At 39.5% G+C, this 25,370-nt stretch overlaps 1 protein-coding gene across 5 annotated transcripts in view; it reads left to right on the top strand.

The window, feature by feature from the left end:
- The window catches only part of PITPNM3 (PITPNM family member 3), a 103,442-nt gene extending 79,334 nt beyond the window's left edge, over window positions 1-24,108 (top strand). For 4 of the 5 annotated variants that reach the window (XM_074922505.1, XM_074922508.1, XM_074922504.1 and 1 more), the window contains 10 exons: window positions 4,658-4,852; window positions 5,594-5,742; window positions 8,541-8,657; window positions 9,347-9,463; window positions 13,443-13,591; window positions 15,571-15,720; window positions 16,555-16,738; window positions 17,144-17,272; window positions 17,681-17,957; window positions 23,070-24,108. In XM_074922505.1, the coding sequence (XP_074778606.1) occupies window positions 4,658-4,852; window positions 5,594-5,742; window positions 8,541-8,657; window positions 9,347-9,463; window positions 13,443-13,591; window positions 15,571-15,720; window positions 16,555-16,738; window positions 17,144-17,272; window positions 17,681-17,957; window positions 23,070-23,206 (1,604 nt within the window). In that variant the 3' untranslated portion in view covers window positions 23,207-24,108. Of the gene's footprint in view, window positions 1-4,657; window positions 4,853-5,593; window positions 5,743-8,540; window positions 8,658-9,346; window positions 9,464-13,442; window positions 13,592-15,570; window positions 15,721-16,554; window positions 16,739-17,143; window positions 17,273-17,680 lie in introns of all 5 variants that reach the window. The other variant, XM_074922507.1, reaches the window with a different exon arrangement.
- Window positions 24,109-25,370: the final 1,262 nt, after the last annotated feature.

Here is a 25,370-nt window from a genome sequence, read left to right as displayed (position 1 = left end):
TTAAATGCAAGTGCTTTTGAGATCCTGTTGGAATTTAAGGTTCTTCATTCACAAAGGATTAATTCTAGTGACTGTATAAATTTTTTTGTCTTTCTTTGGTACCTAGGCTTGTGAAAGTATTTCTCAAAATGAGAGCCTTTGTGGTGTCAACTAGAATGGTAGTTTACTAATCAGTTATGATAAGACCTAGATACACCAAACTCTAATTATTATGCACTGCCCAAACCAGCCTTTTCTGATAATCTTTCAAGTCATTAAACAATCTCATTCCCTGTTCCTTTTCTTACAAGAACTGATGATTAAAATAAACATGATTCTTTGTCTTCCTGACATTCCTGATAGGTGCCTCTGTGGAAAAAAAGTTCTGATCTGGAAGCCAGATGAAAAAAGTTTACTACTAGAAGTACACAGGCTGGAGAACATGATGAAAACTGGGGGGCAGGTTTCTTTAGCTGTCTTTCAGTTCTTGCCAATCAAATGAAGCTCTTGGAGCCAGCTGCTCTGTGCATAGGGTTTATCTTGAAGCTTTTAGTTTATCAAATTTACTTTTTCCATTGAGATTCAGGAGACATCTAAGACGTAAATAGCAGGATGTAAAGAGCAGGGCACATGTTTATCTAGAGGATTGCCTTTTGCATCCAGCAGGCATCAATACTTACCACTAAGTCTGCCCCCAGGGTCATTCAGTTTGTAGTAAGGTGCTAGTGTTTGTGTGTGTGATGGATTGATCTATTAAGAGCTTGATGATGATGAAAGCAGACTCTTACTAGACTTGATTTTGGCAATCACAGAGACCTGCTTCCCCCACAGAATTATTCCTCTTTCCTTCAATTACTTGGTCAGCTGCAACCAAATCTTCTGTTGATACAATTCCTGATGTAGATGTGATGACATTATTAGGCTATTGATAAAATAGCTTAATGAAATAAAAATATTTGCAGCATGATTTAAATTCAGTTTTCTGAATGTATAGGAGGGTCAACACAAAGAGAGAGAAAATTTAGTAAAAGTTAAGTTTAATTTCTGCGATATCTCTGACCTATGCGCTGCATAGATAGAATGGAAATAGTAGCATAAGGCATTCCACCTTTTCAGAAGTCACCTCTTAAGGGGCTATTTATCTCTTGTTGCTGTGATATCCAGACAGGTGAAAGTAAAAGAAACTGCACTGAAAGCACTGCCAGACATACAGAGCAGGTGGAGAAAACATTTATCTTCATAATTCTTTTATCTATGATTGCTGACAGAAGACATAGCAGTAGACAGTGGTTCAGACAAAAATGCGACTTATTAATTGGTGGGGGTGGGTTTATTTTTACTATAAGGGCAAGGTACAAAGTTCAGGTTATATTACAGCCCAGAGAAAGCCATGCTGTCATGACCTTTCATTAAACAGCAGCTTTCTCAGCTGCTGCCTAGTTGACATTTCATAATCAAAGTGTTTTTGTGGCTACCAGAAGCAAGTCTTAGTTTTGTGACGGGGCTCTGATCTACCACCAGTCGTGTCTTTTGACACTTAACTAACATGTGGTATATAATTTATTTTTTTGCTTTGCTGCTGATGACATCATGCATTATATCTACTTGAACATTAAAAATATGGTTGTTAAGTATTAATTCAAAACACCTGGTTTCAACCCATCCTACTTTTTTGACATTTGACATAGCAGAACACAGATAATCATAATCCTCTTTACTGTTTGAGCATCTACCTTGCATTTTACTTTGCAGCACAATCGAAATAATTCAAGAATTTTTCTCTTACAAGGTTTAATTTGTAAGGAATGTGCAGGAATGGCAGTCCAGACTATGACTGATCCAACTGGTCAGCTTCATTATGGATAGTAAGGTCTAAAAGCACACTACTTCTCCAATTGTTTATGCATAAAATAAAGTATTGTTTATTTTGCCTGGAGATAGTTACTGTGTGGCCTCGAGGAAGCACTTTGCCTCTTGGTATTGTCTGTAACTATAAAAATTATCCAAGATTAAGTTTTTTAAAATGATCTGCCTTTATTTCTTATCAAGCATGACATTACATTTAGATTGGTAGGATAAGTGGTAAGAACCTTTAGTGACCCTCAGAGCCAGAAGAAAGGTTGTTTTGGGTTATTTAAATGGAAGAATTATACAAGTAGACTGTCCTAGTCAAAAGTCGAGCACGGGACTTTTAGAAAAAAGTAGTATTACATGTATTTTATTATTCTAATTGGTACTCTCTGTCCTCCTTTACAATTCAACAAAGACTTGACCTACAGAGATAAAAGCAGACTGCCCTAACTATATAAAATAAAGATAATTCGGTAAACAGGGGAGAAAAAACTGCCAAAGATGCCTTCCATTTCGTTGATTTGAACTCTTCATAGGGAGAAGAGTTACTGACCTTAGAATAAGAGCAGTACAAAATAAACAACAGGTTTCAAGGCCCCTTACCAAGCTAGTCTTAAGCTAGTCAGTATATGGAAGAGGCTAACAGATATGTTGGCTGACAACATGTTTTCCATTTTGTGCCAAATTACTATTTTTACTTCTCCATCTCCATTTTAGGGGGAATGAAAAAAACAAAGCTCTTACAAAATGATGATGGGGGAGGAGGGATTAGATGAAGATCAATTTACAACTCTTTCAGCATAGCAACAACCATTCAGAAGCAGAAAATTTATTTTAAAAGTGCAACCTTTCTTATTTCTGTTAATCTTTTGGAAGGGGAAGCAGAAAGTATGCATCAGAACACTGCCAGTCATGAGCACTTCATGGTGATACAGCTCTCATTTATGGGATTCATTGCACCTTCTTCTGTGGAATTTCCTGTTGGTTGATGTTTGGATCAGGGTTCTGGTTCAGATGGACCCCTAATGGGGTGCAGTTTGGCAACTTCCTCGTTCCTCATGGCTTATGTCCATAGATTCTGCTACTCTCTTCAGTGAGACGTTTGCTGTGGTATATTAGGCCACATGATTTAGGGTTTGTTGTCAGAAGGACCAGGTACCTTGCTGTTCAGAATTTAGTGTGACATAGAATCAGACCTTTTGCTGCTTTGTGCTGCTTCTGTCACTACAAAGAGCTTATAATACTTCCTCATCTTGTGAAGTATGTAATGGGAAAGCAGTATGGTGTTTCTTTTTAGTTGTCTGTGTTGGAGTTTGTATAGTTTGCCTGAGACAAGGGAAGTAATAAAATTATCTTTCCATTCTTTTCACCTCCATCAAGCTTTCCCATTGCACCAACAAGATTCCTCTGACGGAAGCAGCACATTGCTGTTTCTTTAATGAAAACTCAAAGCGCATGTTCCCATGGAAACTACAACTGAACATATTCTGTCCAAACTACATGCCCATCACAAAGTGTTAGAATTTATTTGTTTCTCTGATTCAGTTGCAGGGCAGCTCCTTGTGTTGTGTCATGCAGTTTTGATATTCAGGCTTATGTCAGAATAAGCCAGAATCTTTCTAGCTGCGTCTTCTTTCTGGAAGGGAGGAAATTGTAGGGAGCTATGGTGCTATTCCTTTTCATTCAGTGGTGACGTGTTTTACCAGTTCTGATAATCTGTAGACACTTACACTTCTAGTGTATTTTTTAAAGGAATGGTGTCCTTGAGAGCAGCAACTTGTGTTCTCCTGTGTGCACTATTGAGGTATTCGTTGCATTGAGAGCTGGTAAGACTTGAGAAGTTGAAGAAAAACTTATTCCAGGCTTCCACTACATAAAAGAATCGTATGACATAGTTCCCAACCCAAGACCATGTGAAAGATGAATCACAGCATGATTACAGTTATTTGTCTGAATGGGACTGAAATACGTTCAGAAATAGAGCAATACATCATTAAGGGCTGTCTGCTGTCTTTTGTATTATGTGCATTGAACTGGGTCTCCTTTTTCTTCTGTTCACTGTTTCAATCTCAGCAAGAGGTTTGTTCTCCCAAAAACAGCGCTGAGGAGTCAGCTGCTTTTGATATACACTTTGCTGTATATCCTATCTCCCAGTTGAAGTTCTGCCTTTTCTGGGTGCAGGAGGGATGTGCAGGCTGCTTCAAGCAAAATTATCAGCAACGCCTTTATTTAAATGCACGTCTGTTCTTACGTGTTTCAGAACACCTCAGGAGGAAGGCTGTGTTTTGTTTCATTAAGTAGAGGTGTAAGCCATGGCCCATAACTTCGTCGGAGTGGCTTGAATAAATGAGAATTCTGTTCCATTTGGGAACATGCAAATGAGTAGTCAACCTTGCTTGAAGATCATTTCTAAAGTCATTTTGCTTGTGTCAGAGACTCCCAGGGCTTGTCTAGCTCTTCTCAGAGAATTACTTTAAAATGGATAGGGTTGAGTGTGAAGTAAAATAGCTTTCCAAAATCAGTACCTAGTTTGGAAGATCTTGGCCAAAAGCACCCAGTTGCCATTGAATTTTGATGGCAGTAGGGGGTGCTTTGTCCATTTAATCGTGCTGTCTCATGCAGTCCTCCTCATTCTGAAGGAGTTTCATTCATGGTCATTAAATCTGATACTATTCAGGAAAACTCTCACTAGCTCTGTATTTAAAAAAAAAAAAAAAGAATTACACACACACGCACACTAGTTTCAAAGCCATGTTGTTCATCCCATTGTTTTTTTTGTTGTGTGGTTGTTTTTTTTTTTTTTTTTTTTTATTTCTGTAACCTGCAGGTGATGCTCTCCACAACCACAGTGCTCTGTTCCTTGAGAACAGCTCTTGGAACATACCTTTGTCTCAGGAGAGTCCTGGATCTCCAAATGCATCTGATCAACCACAAGGGAAAACAAGGAAGTTGAGCCTGGCCAGCACAAACAGTGAAAACTCAGGGTCAACAGAAAGCTTGCCATCAGCATACCTCACCAACAGTGAGTGAAGCCTGGTGCCATGAGCGCTCTGATACGGCAACAACCCTTCCTTCCACATCCTTTCTGTGGAAAAGTTTATTATGAAAAGGAAAATTACCTGCTTGGAAATTTGCGGAGAATGAGAACAGCCAAAGTTGCTGCAATTTTAAATAACACCATTTAGCTTCCTCTTCTGTTTATGATTAAGTAGATAAAGCAACAGAAGTGGTCACAGTTTTATATTAAGGTGCCTCTCATAAAGACATTAAGGGTTTCATACTAACAGGGGTTTAGCAACATGTTCCAGGCATGAAGAAATATAGATAGATAAGACTTGTTACCCATAATTAAAAGTGCTATAAGTCATTATATTGTCCTGTTATGGACTGTAGTCATACATCAGTGTTCGTTTGCTATTTGGGAAGCATTTGCAATTCTTACTCTATAGCATGATCATAAAAGTACTAGACTTTCCCTGTACGTTATCCATGAACCAGGGAGCAGTGGCAATCATGCTGAGGTGATTTCTGCTTCCCAAAACTTGGACCACATAGAACTGTTTAGATTGCAGACATTTAAGTGGTAATGCAGTCAGTGAAAACAGTACTTCCATGCTCGATAGATACCTTTAACAGACTCTAAATAACAAGATTAAAAAAGCAGAAGACTTCATTCAATTATCTAGCTTAAAAATAAAGACATCAAGGGATTTTTTAAAGAAGATATAGAAATGTGATGTTATTTTGTTTGGTTTTTTTGTAGTTACTGCAAAGTGGTGGGGAACAAAACGAATAGATTATTCCTTGTATTGTCCAGATGTGCTGACAGCCTTTCCAACTGTGGCCCTGCCGCATCTCTTCCATGCCAGCTACTGGGAATCAACAGATGTTGTGGCCTTCATTTTAAGACAGGTCATTGATCTCTTTATTTTTTTCTCTCTGCAACAAATAATGTTTTGATTGTTAATTGCATCTTCCGAGGGTGATCAAGACTTTAAATCTTTAGTTCAGTCAGATGGCTAACTGTGTTGCATCACCTACAACTGGATGTAGGAATGACAGATGTGGATTTACTGGAGAGGTGAAGGGGACAGTGAGCCCACCACTGGCACTGTTGGCTGGCGTTCTTACTGCTGACTTGTGTGACTGTACTCATCCCTCCCATGCCCCAGATCAGTATAACCCTGTATTATTTATCAATTTCCTCCTGTTTTTGAAGGAATAGGCTGTCTCCAGCCTTACTTAGTTATGTATTTCCCTACTAAATAATGAATTATTAGCATACATTTGATAATAAGCCAGCAGTTTGAAAGTACTGCTCCCATAAGCAAATCAAGTCTTTCCTGTAACTATACTAGAGTGTTTCAAGGCATTGTGTGCCCTATCTCCTCAGAATTTATTTCTGAGTCATATGATGGGTCTTTTGTTCCTACTGTATCAGTAATTAGACAGCAACTCGCAGTGAATTAGGGATAATTTAGTGCTCTGATCTGTAGAGAAAGTGGCGAGGCTGAGAAATCTCACCTGGAATAAAAAAAAATAATTTAAGTGGTGTTCAAGAGAAACCTGTAGGATGTGTCCCTCCAAGAACCCAAAGTGACCCTCATCCAAAAGCCAGTCACGGGCAGTTTAATTTGGACTAACCCAAGAATCAGTGTGTTTTTCCCATCCATCGGATCATGAAACAGCTGCTGCCAGACAAACAGTGGAGAGAATAATGCAGAAAACTGCACAGTGACTTTTTTTTCATGAAGTCAGTTTGGCCGGTCAGCATGCCTGCCCCTCTCGCAGCGCCTTTTGGCTGTTCTCTGGGCGTTAACTCCCTGCACCTTCTGCTGCCATGCTGGTGTCAGTGATGGGTCCCTGGAGCCTCACCTGGGAGCGGAGCTCCGTCCCCTCCAGCCCAGGACCTGCCCTGTCGCTCTGCGCCAGCCCTGCTGCTGCAGGGCAGCCTGCAAGCGGAGCGTGCACCAGCACCGGACCCTTGCAGAGGTTTTGTTTACTGTTATTAACTGATGAAATTCTAAGGGTCCTTCAGCCTCTTGCTGTCCTTTCAGAGCATCCCTTAGTATATCTGATTTCTGATTGCTTAATGTATCATTAAGCAATGCAGAATTTTAAAAGCTAATTTAAAAAACTTTGTTTATAACTAGCGTCACCACAATCAAGGCAAAGCAAAAGTTGCTGAAGAGTTTTTTCTATGAATGAGAACAGTCTCCGGAACAGGAATGTTATTTGATGCTCATCCCAAAGGAGGAGAGGTTTCTACTGGAAGTGACAGGATGCCAATCCCTGTTTTTTCTGTGGAAGGGCCCTAGATAATTGTACATAGATGTTTCTCCTCTCCTTTGCAGCTCTCTTACAGCTCTTGTCATCTTATCTTCTCTCTCAGGATGTTTTTTGCCATGAATCCATCAGAACATTCTCCCATTTTTCCTTTCAGATGCCTCCCTGGTCCTACTTGTCTGTTAGCAGTCATTCCTGCTTTATTCTACTTGTAATTTTGGATCATTCATATCAAGTTGCATTGTTGTGTCTTACCTAGCCTTGTACATGCATTACAGCTTTTAGAATTTAATAGGAACTTCAAACATTTGAAACATGCCTGTAAAGCAATATGTGAGCTTACAGCACTACATAAAGGACTGGTTAGTTCCAGCACAGTCTGGACATTCTGCCCTTGCTGGGGGTTAACGTTAAGGCTAATGGCTCCTCAGTGCTCTGTGGACACATTAATTCCTGCACGTGACCTCCAGTAAATAGAATTTATGCCACTTTGTTAAAAACCACACTGACCTCTCAGCAATAATATGATGATTTGTTGCAAGCCATCTGCTTTGCTAAGACTGAATGCAGCAGGATCTTTCAGATTTATTCTAGGCCCCTCTTCCAGGGAGGGTACCCAAAGAGGAAAACTTCAGCACAGAAAATCAACTGTTCAACTTGAGTAATTTTCTGCTGGCTTGTGAAAGACAGACTAAGCTATTTCTCACTCAAAATGAAGTAGCCTTGCACCAGCAGTGATCCCAGGGTGCAACCCACAGATTTCAGTAAGATTCTGAAATCTCTGGGTTGTGTCCTGAAATCTGAGTTGGACATGCAAGTTTCTTGGTATTGGTGTGGTATTTAGGTTGTAAGAACGTGTAGCTTATATGACAGATCGGGGTTCTGCATGTTCACAAGTTATAGTCCTCTTACCTTCAGACGTTAACTAGTCACAAGCCAAATCCTGAGCCTGTCACCTACTACAGTGGTGAGTAATATTCAAAAGGTGATAAGAACCCTTCTGTCTGGGTGTATGCATAGAAGATCAACGCAGATGGAGTCAGGAATCTGACCTCTGCCACATAAAGAACATTAAAAAAATAATTCAGTGGTTTTAAGCTGCTTTACTGACTTTGCAGACCATGTGACTGTCACTTGCTACCATCCTAATGTTTTCACCATTTTCTCTGGAAGAATCTGCAAGCTCTGTTGTGAATGTAAAAGCTGTTCAATAAGTACTTGAAATTAAGTGTTGGCTAACGGAGTGAAAGCAGTTTATTATCTGTGCAGTTAAGGTGAACATACAGCCTGTACCTCTTTCTACTTTCATTGTGCTTTTGGCTCTACAGTGCCATTCAGCTGGGGCAGCAGTGTACTTTCCCTCTCTTTGCCAAGTGCCAGCACTCCCCAGGCCACACACTACTAAAATATTAACATAATTTCAGGTGATGAGGTATGAAAATGTAAATTTCAAGGAAAATGACAACTTGGATCCAGCAACACTAAGTCCTTCCAATCCACGAGAAAAATGGCTACGCAAAAGGACACATGTCAAATTGAGAGTAAGTATAAATCTGAATGTATGTGGCAGCTATAGAACTTAGGTTTGGCAGCAATTTAAATGGGAGTTTGATCTCCCAAAGCATGAGTTTATGTAACTGAATATTACTAAAGAGATGAAAACTACTAACATAATCCAGAGGCAAACAAATTAACAGCTATGGAATAGGAACAATTTATTAGTTTGTCACTACATGTTGGGAGAATGTATATTTATTTCTTTAGATGACAGAGGGGTCTTAAGTTTCAATTAAGCAAAGAGGTTGTTCTGTTTTCTTATACACTAGATGAATCCATAACTCAAGTGGAAAAAAATGTTTTCTTCATTCTTCAGATGCCACTTCAGCTGGAAATGTCAATTAAGATGTGTCTGTCTCGTACATAATTCTGTGAATCTATGGCACCACTTGAAGTGAAAGATAATTGGCATTCCCTTCAGTGTGCTCTCTTGTTTGGTCATCCTGAGCGCTCTCACTAGAAAGCCTATTCAGGAACCCACCATTACTGGAAACCTGGCTCCAGCTGAAACAGGAGGGCAGTTCAGCTAGGTGCTCTGAGCTGCACTGGGACGTACCTCAGGCACACTGTCCAGGACTCTGCTTCTGTGCCACTGTCCATAATAACATAACAGAGGCAGTAGGCTCCTTGCAAAAGCAAACACTACCCTTCCCACTTTCTGCTCTTATTTCAGAATGTGACTGCTAATCACCGAGCTAATGATGTCATTGCAGCAGAAGATGGTCCTCAGGTACTAGTTGGGCGCTTTATGTATGGACCTCTGGACATGGTAGCTTTAACAGGTGAAAAGGTAAAGTCTGGGTAATCAATTTCCTTATTTTTATGAACCAGCTTTTACTGGAAACAGTTATTGAATGTAGCACACATACATAGTACCAGAGGAAGCCTTACAGTGAGGGGAAGTATGTCACTAGCCCCCACCACTTTGGCAAAAACGTGCTGTAAGTGGGCTTTTCCTGGTAGCTGACCTTTTTCCCAGCTCTTATTCGTGTTCCATGATGCCTGCCATCTCCTGGTTAATGATGAGTGTGCTGTGAGGTGATTTCTGAACCTGCCATTTGGTCATATCACCTACCGGAGACAATTTTTCAGCAAGGGGGAAAAAGAATTTTATAGTGTTTGGCAAATCACTAAAAGAAAAATGTATATCCTCTTATCCAGGTAAGACAACTAAATAAAGGAGGAGGGATTCTGGAGTCTAGGTGGCTGCTGTTTCCCCTTATATATGCAAGAGTAAAGACTCATTTTTGAATTTAAGTAGGAATGTGACGTGATTGGAATTGTCATTCCTAAAGCTGCCTGCAGTAGCCAGGCTTACAGCCCACAAAGCCAAGCATTAAGTGAACACATTTGTTTATATTCGCTGAGACTGTAAGATTCTTTTGTGGAAACGAACAGAGCAATGCTACTGAGCCGAGGGTAGAACTGAAGCGTGGAGGCTTCACTTGGCCTGTTTTGTAGGTGCCCATTCTGCTAAGATGCAGCATTAACCAGATGCCTCTAGGGATCAGACACTGATGGCGTGTCTTCTTCGGAGTCTGTTTGCTAGTGCACGTGGCAGGGATGGATGTTTCTGGGACCATGTCCCTGATGACCGTGCTTCTGTCACAGCTGAGCTTTGTTAGTCAACTCCACAAGACACAAGTGATGTGCTGCTTCTAAGATTTTGTTGTAGAATTCATCACACGCATGCAAATACACATTGAACTGTCAATATAAGTTATGGTTATATTTTTAAGACCCATCATTGCTTCAGTCTTCTCCCATATGGTTTGTAAAGAAAGCATCCCCATCACTTGAGTCTACATGCAGTACAGGATCACAGATTTTGTCTGATTTTGAAGATTTGAATCACAGCTCTTTGTTAACTTACAAATTTCTTCAATCTGATCACATTTTATTCATTGATAAGGTTCTTCTGGCACAATGATGAACAGGGCACCAAAGGTGTTCATAGTGGTCCTGTCAAGAACATGAAAATTGTGTGGTTCTGGGACTTAATAATTTCCTCTTTGTGCCATTTCTCAAGTGTAAATTCAAAAAGTCAGTTAAATGTATCTGAGTGTATTGGATTGTGTTGAAGGTCTTCAATTAGATTAGTCAGGAAGACTGCAAATCAGAGCTGGTATGTCATGAATTATTTGTGCCTATATCCTAGCAATGCCTCAGCTGGACACTTTTGTAACTGGTAGAGTGCCGAAATGAGAAGAAACCATTTTTACCACAAGACCATTGCATCTGTCAAAGGAAAGGCCATCCCTCTCCCACCTTCACTAGTGCGAATTAGAGGAGGGGAAGGATTTATGTCAATTAGCAGTGTGGCCTGCAGACTTGAGCAGACCTTGACGTGTTAGTTTGAATGTGGCAGGTGAGCCTGATCTGCTCTGTCACATTATGGTGCTGTCCTCAGCACGTGGGGTGTTTTCCTGGAACCTCATCTGCTTTGGGTGGCTCCTGTGGAGGAACAACAGAGTAGTGATAATGGGGATGTGGCTGTCTGGTCAAGAGAAGGAGACAGAGCTTAAGCTTCTGTGAGAGTCTCTGCCAGTCATAGCCTCCCGTGCTCCTGTGGGACTGGCCACCTGGGTAATCTCAGCCTCAGTCTGTTGACCTATTAGAAAATGTTAATTAACCTGAAATGGGCTTGACATGACAGTTGTCATTCAGGCAGAGATCAGTCCTGGAGACTACCCTTGTTTTTGCAGGAATTCCTAAAATGGGCCTGTGGGGGTTTCTACACCTTTGTAGTCTGGATTCATTTTAGCCCTGAGTCTTTTACTGGGATGAATTAGGGTTGGTAAAAAAGACAACACACTGAGAGTTTTAGTGTGCGAACAAAAACTAGGTTGAAGATACATTTCAGCATTTCAGTGCTTTTCCTGAGGTCAGAGGTGTGTGTCTGGAATTTACGTAACCCGTTATTTTCTGGGCATTACAGTCTAATGTTTTTCCTCCCGGCCTTGATTATTGTGTGCTGTCTGGTTGCCTTGAAATCATATTCCCACTTCACATGGATAGGGTTAAACAGTAAACTGTGTTTCTGCAGTGGGAAAACAGTTTCAGATTATGCTTGAGTATTGAATACAATCTTGTCATCAAAATCTATTTAAAGAAATTTGTAAGTAAAAATGTTAAGATTATTTCTAATTATTGCACTGGGGAGAATTCCATACTCAGTGAAGAATTACCAATAGTTTTCGTTTTCATTTTGAGGGGTTTCAAAACTAATGGAAATACTATCTCTATTTTTTTCAACATTTGTTCCTCCAAGGATCTCAAGTAACTTTACATAAAAGGCTATATTTTATGGTCTCCTGACATGGCAAGGGAGAATCGAGCCAGAACAGTTCAATGACTACAGTCAGCAGAATGCTGTTCTAGTAGCTTTCACATTGATATTGAAAAAAAGAAAATGTTGAAAGGGCTGTAGTTATGCAAATTTTTCAAAATGCCCAGTGCAAACTTAAAAAACATTTTCTGAACTACACATACACCCGCCCCCCATCCCAGTCTTTAATGGCTTGACTTGAGAAAATTATTGAAGGGGAAAAATGAAGGTAAGAACAGAATGGCTGAATAAAACAAAGAAAATTTCTCAAAATATTTCTGTTGCTGGTTAGGTCTTGTATTCCTTTGCAGGTTAGAAAGAAGTTTTTCCCCTAGCAAATCATGAAAATGTTTTCCTTGGCCTTCTCACCACTAATGCTGCATTTGAATGTTGGAAATTTGGAATCACAAAGTGAAGGTTTCTCCTACTTACACCATCCAAGACTGTAAAGAGGCAGTTGACGCACATCTGTATTCAAACTGTGAATTCACTTTGCAGTCAAAAAGCAGAAGAAAGAAAGAAACCCACCGTTTGATCCAGATAATACTTCTGGGTCAGCAATATCTGTCATTTCTTCCCTTGCACCAAAGCTCATCCCTTTGAAAAATTCAGTTCTGAATTTCATCAGTTGAGAATAAATTTAGTGTTATTTATAGTTACATCCCAATGTCATGTAACATCATATGTCCAAAAAGAGCATATCTGCAGAGTTATCGAGGATATCCACACAAACAGCATGGTCTTGTAAGCTGCTGGCAAGTCTTGCAGAGTACCTGCCTGCATGTTGAGCCCTTCAGAAGTCCACATAAACCTTGTATGCATGAGTTCTGTTAAAACTGAGTACAGAAGGAGAGCTTGGCAGATACCTCCCTCAGACTTACTTATGTACTTACTGCTAAAAAGTGCCGGTTCAGGCCAAAGCATTTCATACGCTTTATGCTAATTCTGATGAAATATTTCAGTTGGAAAAAAGCATATTGCAAAAACCTTTTGGAAAAAAATCTTGATAAGTTGAAGTGTTTATGCAAGGTTATGATTTGAGAAAGATTGTATTTTTCTAATAACCAGATTAAATTTTCCATTTTGTAGGTTTAGTATGCAAAAATGTAATATATACATGCAAGCTGAAATGATCTTTTTTCTAGTTTAGGGTTCCTGCCAAATTTCTGAGCTCTGTACCCTTGTTTGACACCTCCAGTGCTGAGTGCTTTAAATGATGAAGGCAGTGAACTCTTGTATTGTGTGTTAGGAAGCATTTTCTAATTGAAAGGTCTCTCTGTGAAGTTTTTACTGAGTTTTGAAGTTCCTTCAAACTTCCTTTTAAGCTTTTAGTGCAAGTCGTAGTTGGAGATACTAATGTGATCTAGGCTTGGTGGGCCTTGTAAATAAGGGGGTGCGTTGCCTACAGTCACACTAGCTGACTGTTCTGTTGGTTTTGCAGGTTGATATCTTCATAATGACTGAGCCATCTTCGGGTAGGTGGGTGTACTTCGACACAGAGATATCCAACAGCAGTGGCCGGATCTCCTACAACATACCGAAGCAGAAGAGACTGAGAGTTGGCGTGTATCCCATCAAAATGGTGGTCAGGTAATAGCTCTGAGCTGGAACTATAGATGTGGTGGGTGGTTGTGCTCAGGAAGACACCAAGGTGTGTAAGATTGAAGGGGTTGCTGAGGGAGATTTTGGTCAGTTACTTATCTTTTCTTGGTCTTGTCACTGTGTTGTCAGCTTAGATTTGATCAGCAGTTTACTGGAGAGTTTCCAGGTGCCCAGGCCAGTGGGTTTATCTCTGCTGCAACACAAATCCTCAGTGCAGTTTGGTTTAGGAGCACTTCGTCTTGCAAAATATAAGGACTGGATGACTGTTACCAGTCGCCTTGTGGCAAGAATGTATGACTTGGGATATTTTGCAGCCTGTTCAGGGTATAGCTTTTGAGTTCTTCAGACTGACGAGAAGCTTTTCTTACTGAAATTAACAGTAGAGAATATACTGCCTTGCTCTCAGCCACTTGTTTATCTGTTGATGTCAGGCTGATCAACAGAGTTACCTTAATTCTATACTCAAGACCATGCTGCTTATAAATTGGGAAAAAGAAAAAAACAAAAAAGAGCACCTGAAAATAATTCATGGAAGTAAAATCAGTCAGCTCTCCAGCATTTCTTAAAAATCTCTATGCTGAATAAACTATGAAGAATAAAGATGTGTGAAATAGAATTTGTTGGCCTAGAGGCAGGCCTGGGGTAGCTGTGCTTTTCAAAAATCTTACGTTTACTAAAAGTCCAGTTTGACTTAATACAGAGTTTTAGTTTAATATTGTGCTCAGAAATAAATTGCCTAGCCTCTTAGGAAGTAGCTTTACAGCTTCCTTTGAATCCCTGTTTTGGCAGCTAAATCAGTGGGATGAATTTAGCTGAAACAGAATGTGTTGTTACTTACCAGTTAACCAAGTCCAAAGTCAATTTACAATTTTACGAAGTGCTAATTGAGGAGGAAGAAATATTTTACCTCAGTGTAATAGAACAGATGAGCAATTCAAGAAAAGAGAGTTACTTAAGAACAATTGAAGGTGTATTCAGAAGCTAAGCTCCCATGGGCTTTTAGGCTTCAGGAGTAATTTTCAGACAGTAATGAAAGAGATTGTCCTGTCTTTGCTCATTAAGCTGTGCACACATATTGTAAGAATCTTCATTACCAGATACAAGTTTCTAGATCATACAATAATCACCCTTCTAAAGGAAAGAAGATGTGGTGTTCAGATTACATTTTTAGGGAACATGAGGTCATGGGATGCTATTGGATCACTTTGTGCTCTATTAGTGTCTTAATGTCGAGCCCTCTTGGGGAAAATACATCACGAGGAGAAGAATGCATTTCATATGCCTTTCCATGAGAAAAGCCTTCCATGATTGAATTTTTTTTGGTGTTGGTGGTTTTTTGGGGTTGTTTTTTTTTTTTTTTTTTTTTTTCTTGTCTGGATTGGCATTCGCATTGTAATTTGCAAGGATAGAGGGAGGGGTAATGCTGCTATTACTGACTGTTTATCTAGTGGAGAAAAGCTGATTGGTATAAGCACATGCCAGTAAAAGGTGCGTATCAATTCTTCCCATGTAATTTCTAGTAATTTGCCAGTAACTGTAGACTAACGGGAAAAAAAAATCTAGCCGGTTTCTGTGCACTATATGTGTATGTACGTGTGTGTGTGTGTGTGTGTGCATATATATGGCATTCATGTCTTATATGTGTACATATATAGACAGGCAGCATGTCTGAGTAGCAGTTTGAGTATTTCAGGCTGTTTTGGGGGCTTTCTTCTATTTCTTTTAGGTATTTATATACATGTGATTTCTTACTAAAGTTAGCTTCCAAATTTCTCTTAGAAAAGCTATTTCCTAAAAGTGTAAGTTATAACTGCTCCACATAGGACAGAAATCAGAAACCCTATTTGACAGCGATTTTTTGAAGTTGTAGATCCAGACAGATCTAATTTCAGGTCTTAACTAGAACGTGCAGAAAATACATTCTGACATTTTGCTTTTTAAATGTATTTATTGCTTTGACTTTCCAGAGGGGACCAGAGTAGTGCTGCAAGTTACCTGACTGTGCTCCCCCGAGGAATGGAATGTGTTGTGTTCAGCATTGACGGCTCCTTTGCAGCAAGTGTTTCAATTATGGGAAGTGACCCCAAAGTCCGAGCTGGGGCCGTTGATGTTGTCAGGTAAGTGAGGTTTCACACTTCAATTTTGAACACAATAGGAAGGATGAGGGCAGATTTTTTCTTACTAAATAAACAAATCTTTAAAGGCCATGATTCTTTGCAGATACATTTCTATATTTACTTGGACATCATCAGGTCTGCCAGATTTTCAGAGGAATCTTAGAACATTGTGGTTTACTTCAAAATTTGTAGTGTAAGCTGCCTAAAGATTAGAACTTGCTTCTTGGGAAGATGGACTTAAATAAGTGTGTGTAGTGAATTAACAATGATTCCATGTGTTACTGTGATTAGCAAAGAGTGTGTTTTGTGTTTCACTAACTTCACATAAGACATACTTCTCCTTAAATTAAAAATATCAAGTGCTATGAATGCAAGAGCGTTTTTTGGAGAAAAAAATTAAAAGGTCTTTTAATCCGTTCTTGCAAGTCTGTTAATGTCGCACTGGATGGGGAAATACAGCTCTCATTTTGGAGCTTGCATGGGAATGGAGGGATGCCAGTTTTCAAGGGTTTCCACTCCTTACAGCTAAAATGGCAGGAAATCTTGTTAAAGGTTTCAAAGTTAGCAGGACTTGATGCGTAGCAAGGTCTATTTTAAATTTTATATAACATATTGTATAAGAATTTCTCTAGCTTCCCTCCATCTCCCTCAGGATGTAGACATTATTACTTAATTTCTTGACAGGAGCATAGACTTAGGCATGCTGCTTTCCAGTTATTGAACGATACTGTCTGACTTCTACCTGGGTCTGTGCTGAGCAAAGAAATGCTGGCCTAGCCTGTGGATATCATTTCTCTTTTTGCACCTATATAATTTACCCACTGTTTCTGGCAGGCATTGGCAGGACCTGGGATATCTAATTATCTATATCACTGGCCGTCCAGATATGCAAAAACAGCGTGTGGTTTCATGGTTGTCTCAACACAACTTCCCACAAGGGATGATCTTCTTCTCAGATGGACTTGTTCATGATCCACTGCGACAAAAGACCATTTTTCTCCGGAATCTCATGCAAGAGGTACCAGAAACCTGTTTATAGCCTTAAAACTTTTTTTCCAGGGAATGTCATTCAGTGAAGTTAGAGTTCTCCCTTCCTTTTGAACAGTAAATCTCACTGGCCATCACAAAGTCTAGTTGCCATTCCTCATTTTTTTTCCCCACTTTTCAAAGAGCAAGAAAGGCTGATAAAACATCCCAAGGGGCCTCCTGGCATGGCAAATAAATAAATGAACTGCTTGTTCTTTCCTGTGTGCATATCTGTGGTTCTTGCTGGCATGCAGGCAGACAGATTTAGCTTTCTGTGGTTTACAAAATGAGGTTGTTAACAGTGAACTCATCTGCTGCTTCATTGCAAAACAAATGCCACCCTTGTGGTGCATGGTGTTTAACAGAGCGTTCACTTTGGAAGTAATATTTGTTTCAGTGCCACATCAAAATCTGTGCTGCATATGGTTCCATGAAGGATATTTCTGTGTACAATGTCTTGGCTCTGTCGCCATCCCAGATCTACATAGTTGGACGATCAACAAAGAAATACCAGGCACAGTGTCAAGTAAGTAACTTTTGCTACTCAATCAGGAAGTGCTGTGGGGAACAAGGAAATGCATGTGTGTCATCACACACACACACACACACACACACACACACACACACACACACAAAATGGATAAAGAGCAGAGACAGTGTTTCAGAGAAAGAAGGGCTGTTTTGGTTTCAGATGAGGCATTTTCTGGCAGGGTGAATAGTAAAGGGAGTTGGGTGGTCATAGCTTGTATTTGCAAGTGCATGCGTCACATATTGCTGAATGACAAAATGGAACAGATCACTGAAAAAAAAAAAAGTAGGGGGAGAGGAGTATTAGTACTGTGCAGATATCTAATTGGGATGCTGAATTCCTCATAGAGCTCACAGGTGGAGGCAGCAGTAATTTGTCACTCCCTTTCTTTCCTTCCTGTTTCAGTTCCTCAGTGAAGGTTATGCAGCCCACTTGGCCTCGCTGGAGTTTAGTCTCCATTCACGACCCAAAAAGAACAACTCTCGGATGATCTTGAGAAAAGGCAGCTTTGGCCTCCACTCCCAGCCTGAGTTTTTGCGCAAGAGAAACCATCTCCGCAGGACTATGTCTGTACAGCAGCCCGACCCACCCTCTTCAAACCCCAAGCCAGAGCGTGCCCAGAGCCAGCCTGAATCAGACAAAGATCATGACAGGCATTTGCCCTCCATCGCTTGGGTTCGAGGTGGAGTTCACAAATTTGAATCTATCCCCTAGGAAGCTTGGAAATACAGATCTTGGGTGCACCCCATTAAACTCATAGGCATGCCCCAGAGATAATATTTTGGCAGCTTCAAACTAAGAGATGTAGAGGGGAACCTGTCCCTCGGAGTCTTCCCTGCTCTGGAATCTGCCTTCTTACACCAACTGGGGAACTTCCAGTCTGTTCCTCTTGACGTGTTTATTGGGAGATTTTAAAACAATCTAAAACTATCGCAAGTGCTTATAACATCAAATCAACAGAAAGTATATTTGGTTATTTTTTACAACAGATATAATAAAACGTGCAATAAGAAAAAAAGCTGTAACAGGCTGATACTACTCAGAAGGAGGATTATGGTATCAGCTAACTAGCCGCACCCAAAACAGTAGAAACAGTAGGTCCCATAGGTTACAGAGAAGGTTTACACTTGAAACATTAAATAGTTGTATCTGTTTCCACTTCACTTTTGATAAAGCGATACACTCGCAAGGGAAGCAGAGGTGGGAACTACAGTAATCAGTGGTCAGGATTTGTATAGCAAGATGCTTTTTGGGTGCCTTAAACCCAAGATTTCCTTACAGTGTTAGTCAACAGACCCCAACATGGGCAGTCGTGATTGTGTGAGGTGCTGGACATGAAGTAAACGTGAGAACTCCACTTATGAACCAAACCATAAAAACTTCATGTTAGAAATAAATGTGTCTGCCACAGTTTGAAGCAGTTAGTGTTGCTGTATACAAAGTAATGTGCAAGTGTACAAAGATCATGTTGTTTTGTGGAACCTGGTGACTGTACAAAACGTGTGGACTGCTCTGAGTAAGGAGATGGCTCTGACCATCTCAGTCTGAGAGACAGATCCTACCTAGGATGGTAAGCTAAAGAGAGCTGTTTTACTAAGGGATCTGCAAACTTCAGAGCAATCACTTTTTTTGTTATTCTAAGTAGATTTTTTAAACTGGAGGAGAAAAAAAGTAATGGAATTCCTGTGGGTAAATTGTTTACCTTCTCACATGTTATAGCAACTGTTGTGTTAAGACAATCTGTAGCATTCAGAATTACAGCATTTGATCTTCAAAGAATGGACATGCCAAATTACAGGTGCCAAATAGATGTTTTCCTACTGATTTAAATTTATCTCAGATCTCTCAGTGAATTTACTAAAGTAAAATGTGTGAAATTTTTCCTAAGTGGTAATATTTCTCAAGTGTTGTGCTTAGTTTAACGTAGTAGCCGTTTGCAGATTCTTCATGCAGATACTTCCACTGTGCTACATTCACCAAGAGAACTTTGATGACTGAACTGAAGCATGTTTTAAAACCTGCAGTGAAGTTACAAGGGCATGTAAAAAACCTTTTCTTTAAAAGTTAAAACCAGACTATTGACACTGAGAAGGCCTGGTGTCAATAGATTTCTTTTTCAGGGTTGGTTGGTTGGTTTTAATGTCATGGAGTTGGGGTAGAAAGGGTGTCGTGCCTCCCTTCACCCCTGCCCTTACTTTCAGGTTTTTCTAGTCTGTAGCTAGACTAGAAACAGTCTCTCAACAAGTCTGTTGGTTAATTATGTTGAAAGTTGGTATGTAAAACAAACAAGGAATGCAATAGAAAAGTATTAAGGCAGTGCAGAAGTAAACTTAAGTCTGTACTCCCTATTCACCCAAAAGTTTCAGTGTGCTTTTTGAAGGGCATGGTACTGTGGCTTTTGCCTTAAAAGGAAGCAAAGTAGCTTATAAATGCAGATCTTTATTTTTTTAGATATTACTCGGCAAGATTTTTGGTTACCTAGTTCAAACCTCCCAAAAGATCTCTGGCACATCAGTAGTCTGTTTTTTACAGTGCTTCCTTTAAGGGAGGGGGTAATCTTCACTGAAGATTTAGGAAAGATATTAAAAGTTTGGTAACTCTCACTGGGAGCAGGTGACTACATTACAGGGGACTGGGTTTTTATGCTCTGTTGCCAAGTCAACCAACTACAAAAGCTAAATGCAAGATATCCACAAACTACGCTGAGGAAGTCTTCAGGTTTACAAGTGCTTTCCCAGTAGTATCACACCTAGTTCTTTAGCCCACAAACTTGGAGGAATTATTCTGCGTTCTGGCTCGGCCCACCGTGTGTGTGTTAATTTCTTCTCTTCTGCAGCAGGAGGAGATTGTACAGGTACACCAGACCCCATCTCCCTCCAGTCAGCTCCTGCTTGTTAGTTTTAAATAGACATGGGAATCCAAGGCTTGTGAGGGAGGAACTCACTAGGCAAATTTTAAATTTGCTGAGGGGACCTAAAAGCAACGTTGATTGGTCACAAAGTTCTTTTTAAGCACTGGGTGTTGTGTAGCGTGTCTCCTGACAGTAATCACTGTTCCTGCTGCAAAGTTCAGAGCTAAGGTTGCTTTAGCCATCTACCTCTATCATCCAAGAGACTCCAAAATGTATTTTTCTTTTTAAGTTGCTGTAGTAGAAAGGCCTACATCATTTCAAAAGAGGGATCTGTGCATAATTCTATGACTGTATTAAACGAACTAGTGTCTGAGCACAAGGTCAGAGAAATCTCCTAGGTTGTTAAGGTCCGTCTTTTACTCTTGCAGACACAATGTCATTTTGCAGGGTACCATGTCATGAAAACTCTGACTTTGTGTATTTCTATTAATAACTGGGTCACCTTTACAGTAGTCGCTGTGCTGGCTTCTCTAAGAGTATTATGAGCTAATAGTAGTAAAACAAATGCGTATGTGTGTGTGCATGATTTAAAGTGTTAACAATTTCAAAGTGTCTACACATGATATTGACATCAAGCTGAAAATATTTTCCTTAATTTTGTTTCCTACTACATATGAGAGCTGATGTGGCCTTTGCAGAATTCCCACACTACTTACTGCTCAGGGATGGAATGGTTTAGCTCCTGATCACATGCCTCCAGCTGTGCGCTTTGGCAAACAGCGATAGAGGCATTAGCTTGGAGATTAAGGCTTCATGTTAATTAGGAGCCAATCTTCTGAAACGTCAGATGCCAGATGCATTTGTTTTAAAAGCACTAGCCAGTTGCCACTGAAATGGTAAAACAGCTTCTGTTGGGGCTGAGAATATGAACAAGATAAATGTGATTTTAGACATCTCACAAGCAGGCTGGCAGTTCAACAAATATTCTGTGTCGCTGGCTGGGGACCTCATCCATGTTGAGCCACCAGCTTTTTTTCCTTTTTTTTTTTTTTTTTTCCCCCTAGCTATGCTTGGGGTGATCCCTGAGCATATCATGATGAATCACTAGTTTTATAGCATAGTTTTGCAGTCATGTTTTCTCTTATATTTCCTGCTGGTCGGAATTTTAGTTATATACTTTGTCCACATGAAACTGCATGCAGTGATTCATGGGCATTCAGTTTGCAATTGGATTTCAGTTTTACTTGTGCTTTCACAGAAGGATTATCAGTCCTCTCAAGCAGGCCATTTGCTGAGGGGTAAGCTTGATCCTACAGTCTTCTTACTCTCGGATTGCAAATCCTCATTGCTGCAGTCGGTGCAGTCAGCACTTACTTAAACTTTAAAGGCTGTGGAAGTGTTAGAGCACACAGAGAGGGGAAGGGGACAGAGAAGTCAGGCAGGAATGGTGGGTGACCAAGGAACACAGGTTAGACTAGTCAGTAGTTTCAGCACCTCTAGTGCCTCCAGTCTGTTACAGAAAAGCACATTCTTTTAACCTGCAGAATGGAGAAAGCATAAGTGAAACTGTAAAACACAAAACTGGTATTCCAGTGGGTGCTAAGGCAGCAGTACAAGTCAGTACAAAGTAGGCCACAGCTGGAAGCATTTACTTCTTTGCCGTCTTGATATGGATCCAGTTTTAAATTGCTGTAAAAAAATGGCTGTGATTAATAGCACTGGTAGACTTATCTGAGATATTGTGAAAACACACCTTCATAACTGTGGTGTTTTGTTTTTGTGTGTGTGTGTAGCTACTGGAAGACACCTTAAGTGAAGTTTTGGTTCTGCTTTCACAGCAAATTTGTAACCAATACACTTTTTTTAAAAAAAACAACAAACCACAAAAAACAATGAACAATTAATGGCTGTTTATTCAATTTTGTTGTCTAGTTAGGTAAGTTTGTAAAAAAGATACCATTGTATAGAGTGCAGAATATTCCACAGACCTGAATAGTGATGTTGATCCAAATTGCTTATTTTGAATAACTAGGGGGGGGGGTTTAAGTGTTTGCATACACTAGTGCTCTTGGAACAGATTCTTGCTTGACCAAAGTACTCCTGTTTAGTTTTGCGGCATGGTTTATATCTATTCAGCTTAAAAATTTGTTAGGTGTAAAAATGGCATTGATAATTCTTCTTGTTCATTGGGGTTCATGAGACCTGCCATTTTGATTTGTTTACATGAAAATAGTCTTAATTCTTAAAGATTGCTTCACCTGTTCCTCTAGTACCTAGGGAAGTCACTTCTAAACAGTTAAAACTTTCATTGGTTATGTAGAAGTGGGAGCTATCAGTAAACTAGAGGAAAAAACCCAACACATCTTAACCTACTATTAAAATAAGCAGAACAATGACACTTTATCTGCAAGCTCCACCATTCTGCAAAATAGCCTTTGTTTGCCATTATAAGTGAACAAGTTGTCCCATTTATACATTGCAGTCTTCACGCCAGGGCACTACTAATGTATGTATTTAAGCAAACCCCCAATGCTTCTATCTATAGTATCATCACATACTTCACGGAATAAATTTAGAAGGAAAAAAAAAAATTCCTTTTTTCTGTAGGTTCCTGTCTTAAATTTGCTAAAAGCTTTGTTTATAAGCATTTTAATATCTGAAATCAATAGGTATGTTCAGTTTTTAAAATTCGTAAGTACAACAATTGTTACTGAACAAAAAGGATTTTCCCCAGGTTTTTTTTCCCTCTTGCATCTAAGCCTCAGAAAGGTGAGTACATCATAAAAGTACTAGATAATTGGAGCATGGACACCTTTTTAATAAGCTCATTGGTTTAGTCATGGAGACAAAAAGAGATTGTACACTAATTTTGTAATTTTTCAGATTAGAGCTTGAAATGTGGGATCTGAACTCAAGATTTCTGCATTGAATTGTTCATTTCAGGCATGCAGGGGAGAACGTGGCACTTCCCATCCTCATCTGGAGCTGGTACAGGATACAATTCCCATAAACACAAAACTTACCATCTTACCTCCTCAGCATCTCTAAGAGCAATGATTCCTCATGGTCTGTGTTCATAGCTTCAGCAGAAATTGTGGGTTTAACAAGGTAATTTGACTTCCATGATGTCTAATCACTGAAGTGTAAATACAGGTTCCTACAAATGATCCTAAGTTCAGTCCCCCATAAAATAAATGGAGGTAATAACACATTTTTTGGGATGAAAAGAGCTCTTTTTTTCAGAAATAAGAAATGGCCTGGAGAAGTTAGAATCCTGTGCCATGGACTCTGGAATTGAAGTCAGGTGTTGGTATTTCCTCTTGCCCTCATTTTAGTTCAAGCTCAAGGTAAGGGGATTACAGTTTACCCTCTATTTGTATTTATCTCAGTAAACTACCTTTGAAACCAGATGTAACTGAGGGGGACGGGGGAACATGGAACAAATTTGACAGTACATTCCTCATTTGTAAGGATGTACGTAACTTAGTGGGGGGAAGAGAGAGGCAGGATTACTGTGATATGCTGGAAGATGGTATAGCAGAGATTACAATGTTGAAACATAATTTACAGGTTGCAAGCTTTAAAGATGAGGTTATTCTGGGAGGACTGGTGTAGGGCCTAGAATGGCAGTCCTCTCACAGAACCCCAAGCCTTCTGCATAACTTATTTTTCTACTTGTCGGGGAGAGAAGGGGGCAGTCCACTCACAACTGAATTCATATAAGGAAACTTGAAATTGTACCTGTTCTTTCACTCTATGGTTTTATTAAGTGCATACTTTTAAATATTGTTTGTCAGTGAGAAGGTTCTATCTGGTGACAAATGTTTATATTTCTTATGGCTGCCTTGTAAAGATTCAAAAATGTACAATAATGAATTTCTTAATATGAAATAAGGAGTATGATTTCTACAGCTGGTATAGATTTTGATGTGAGCTGGTTTTTAAAATCTTCTAACAGATTAGTCACTTAAATAAAATCTTCCTTGCCTTTAAGCAAACAGTGTCAATTATTTTTCTATCCCACATCACTGGTAAATCACTGCACATGTGCTAGTAGCCAGTGGAAACAGTGTAAATAGAGGCTATTTAATACATCTGACTATCTGAAATAATGCCTAGATTGGAGGTTGACTTTTCACAAAACTCCAACCCTCCTTCCTTCTGGAAAGTCATATAAGAAAATATTTCAATAATGAGAGACCATCTTTGTGAAAGCTTTATAGAAGTAGTTTCAGTACATGCAAAGAATAACTTCCAGCTACTGTTCCATAGAGAAAGGTGGTTAAAACAAACAAACAAACAAAACACACACAAAAACTACATCAAGAAGTAACACAAGCTAAAGCTCTCAGTTATCTGAAAGCCTGGAATTCGGGGTTGTTTTCATATCTTCAGGCATCATTAACTGTTTCAATATTTTAAAACACTGTAGTTTGACAAGAAAAAAGAAAAATCAGGAACAAATTTAAAATCAATACTTAGACATAAATCAGAATTGAACATGACTGCTTCCTATATTTATATTTAATACCATTAAAATTTTGGTTCCCATTTTACTAAATTGCATGTGCATCTTAAAAATTATCAAGTAGAGCAAAGTTTCCCCAATCAGTCTTTTGAAGGTTCATTTTAGAGTGACTGTAATCTGAGCTGCCTGCACAAAGCTGCTACCATGGAAAACAGCCCTGGTGCTGAATTCTAGAAGCTTGAGAAATCTGTTTTAGTGTCAAAGACTTCATTAAACTGAATCGCCTACCAAAAAAGGCTTGTCAAATGACCATTACTTTTAAAAAAAAGTAATTAGAAGCAAAATGCAGGTATCGAATGCTTAGTATAAATCAGATAAAATACCTGCACTGGGATATTAGCTAATAACAGTAATGGTAAGAGGTTACAATTGCAGTAACCAATTTCTGTGTGTAACTGAAAGACAGATGTTGTAGTGCAAAAGCAATGTTTAACTCTACTGCCAAGATGCTATTTAAAGCAGCAGCAAAAAATTAAAAAGCTCCTCTGATTTGTCTGGAACCCAACTACTTAAGATAGGATGAGTTAGGCTTATCCTTAAGGCCATGAATTAGAGTCCTGATGTCGCTCCTCTCTTGTGGCAGGAGTGACTCTACAGAAACCTGTTGCCTTGGAATGGCCGTTGTGGTCAGAACTCAAACAAGCCACTACTGTTCCATTAACTTCCAGTAAACATGATGTTACCTTTTGGTGTGTTTGTATACAGAAAAAAAAAAA

The sequence above is a fragment of the Athene noctua genome, chromosome 19 (genome assembly GCF_965140245.1).
Source record: "Athene noctua chromosome 19, bAthNoc1.hap1.1, whole genome shotgun sequence".
Lineage (NCBI taxonomy): Eukaryota > Metazoa > Chordata > Aves > Strigiformes > Strigidae > Athene > Athene noctua.
Note: the sequence above shows the minus strand (reverse complement) of the source record. Positions and strands in the feature narration are given on the sequence as shown.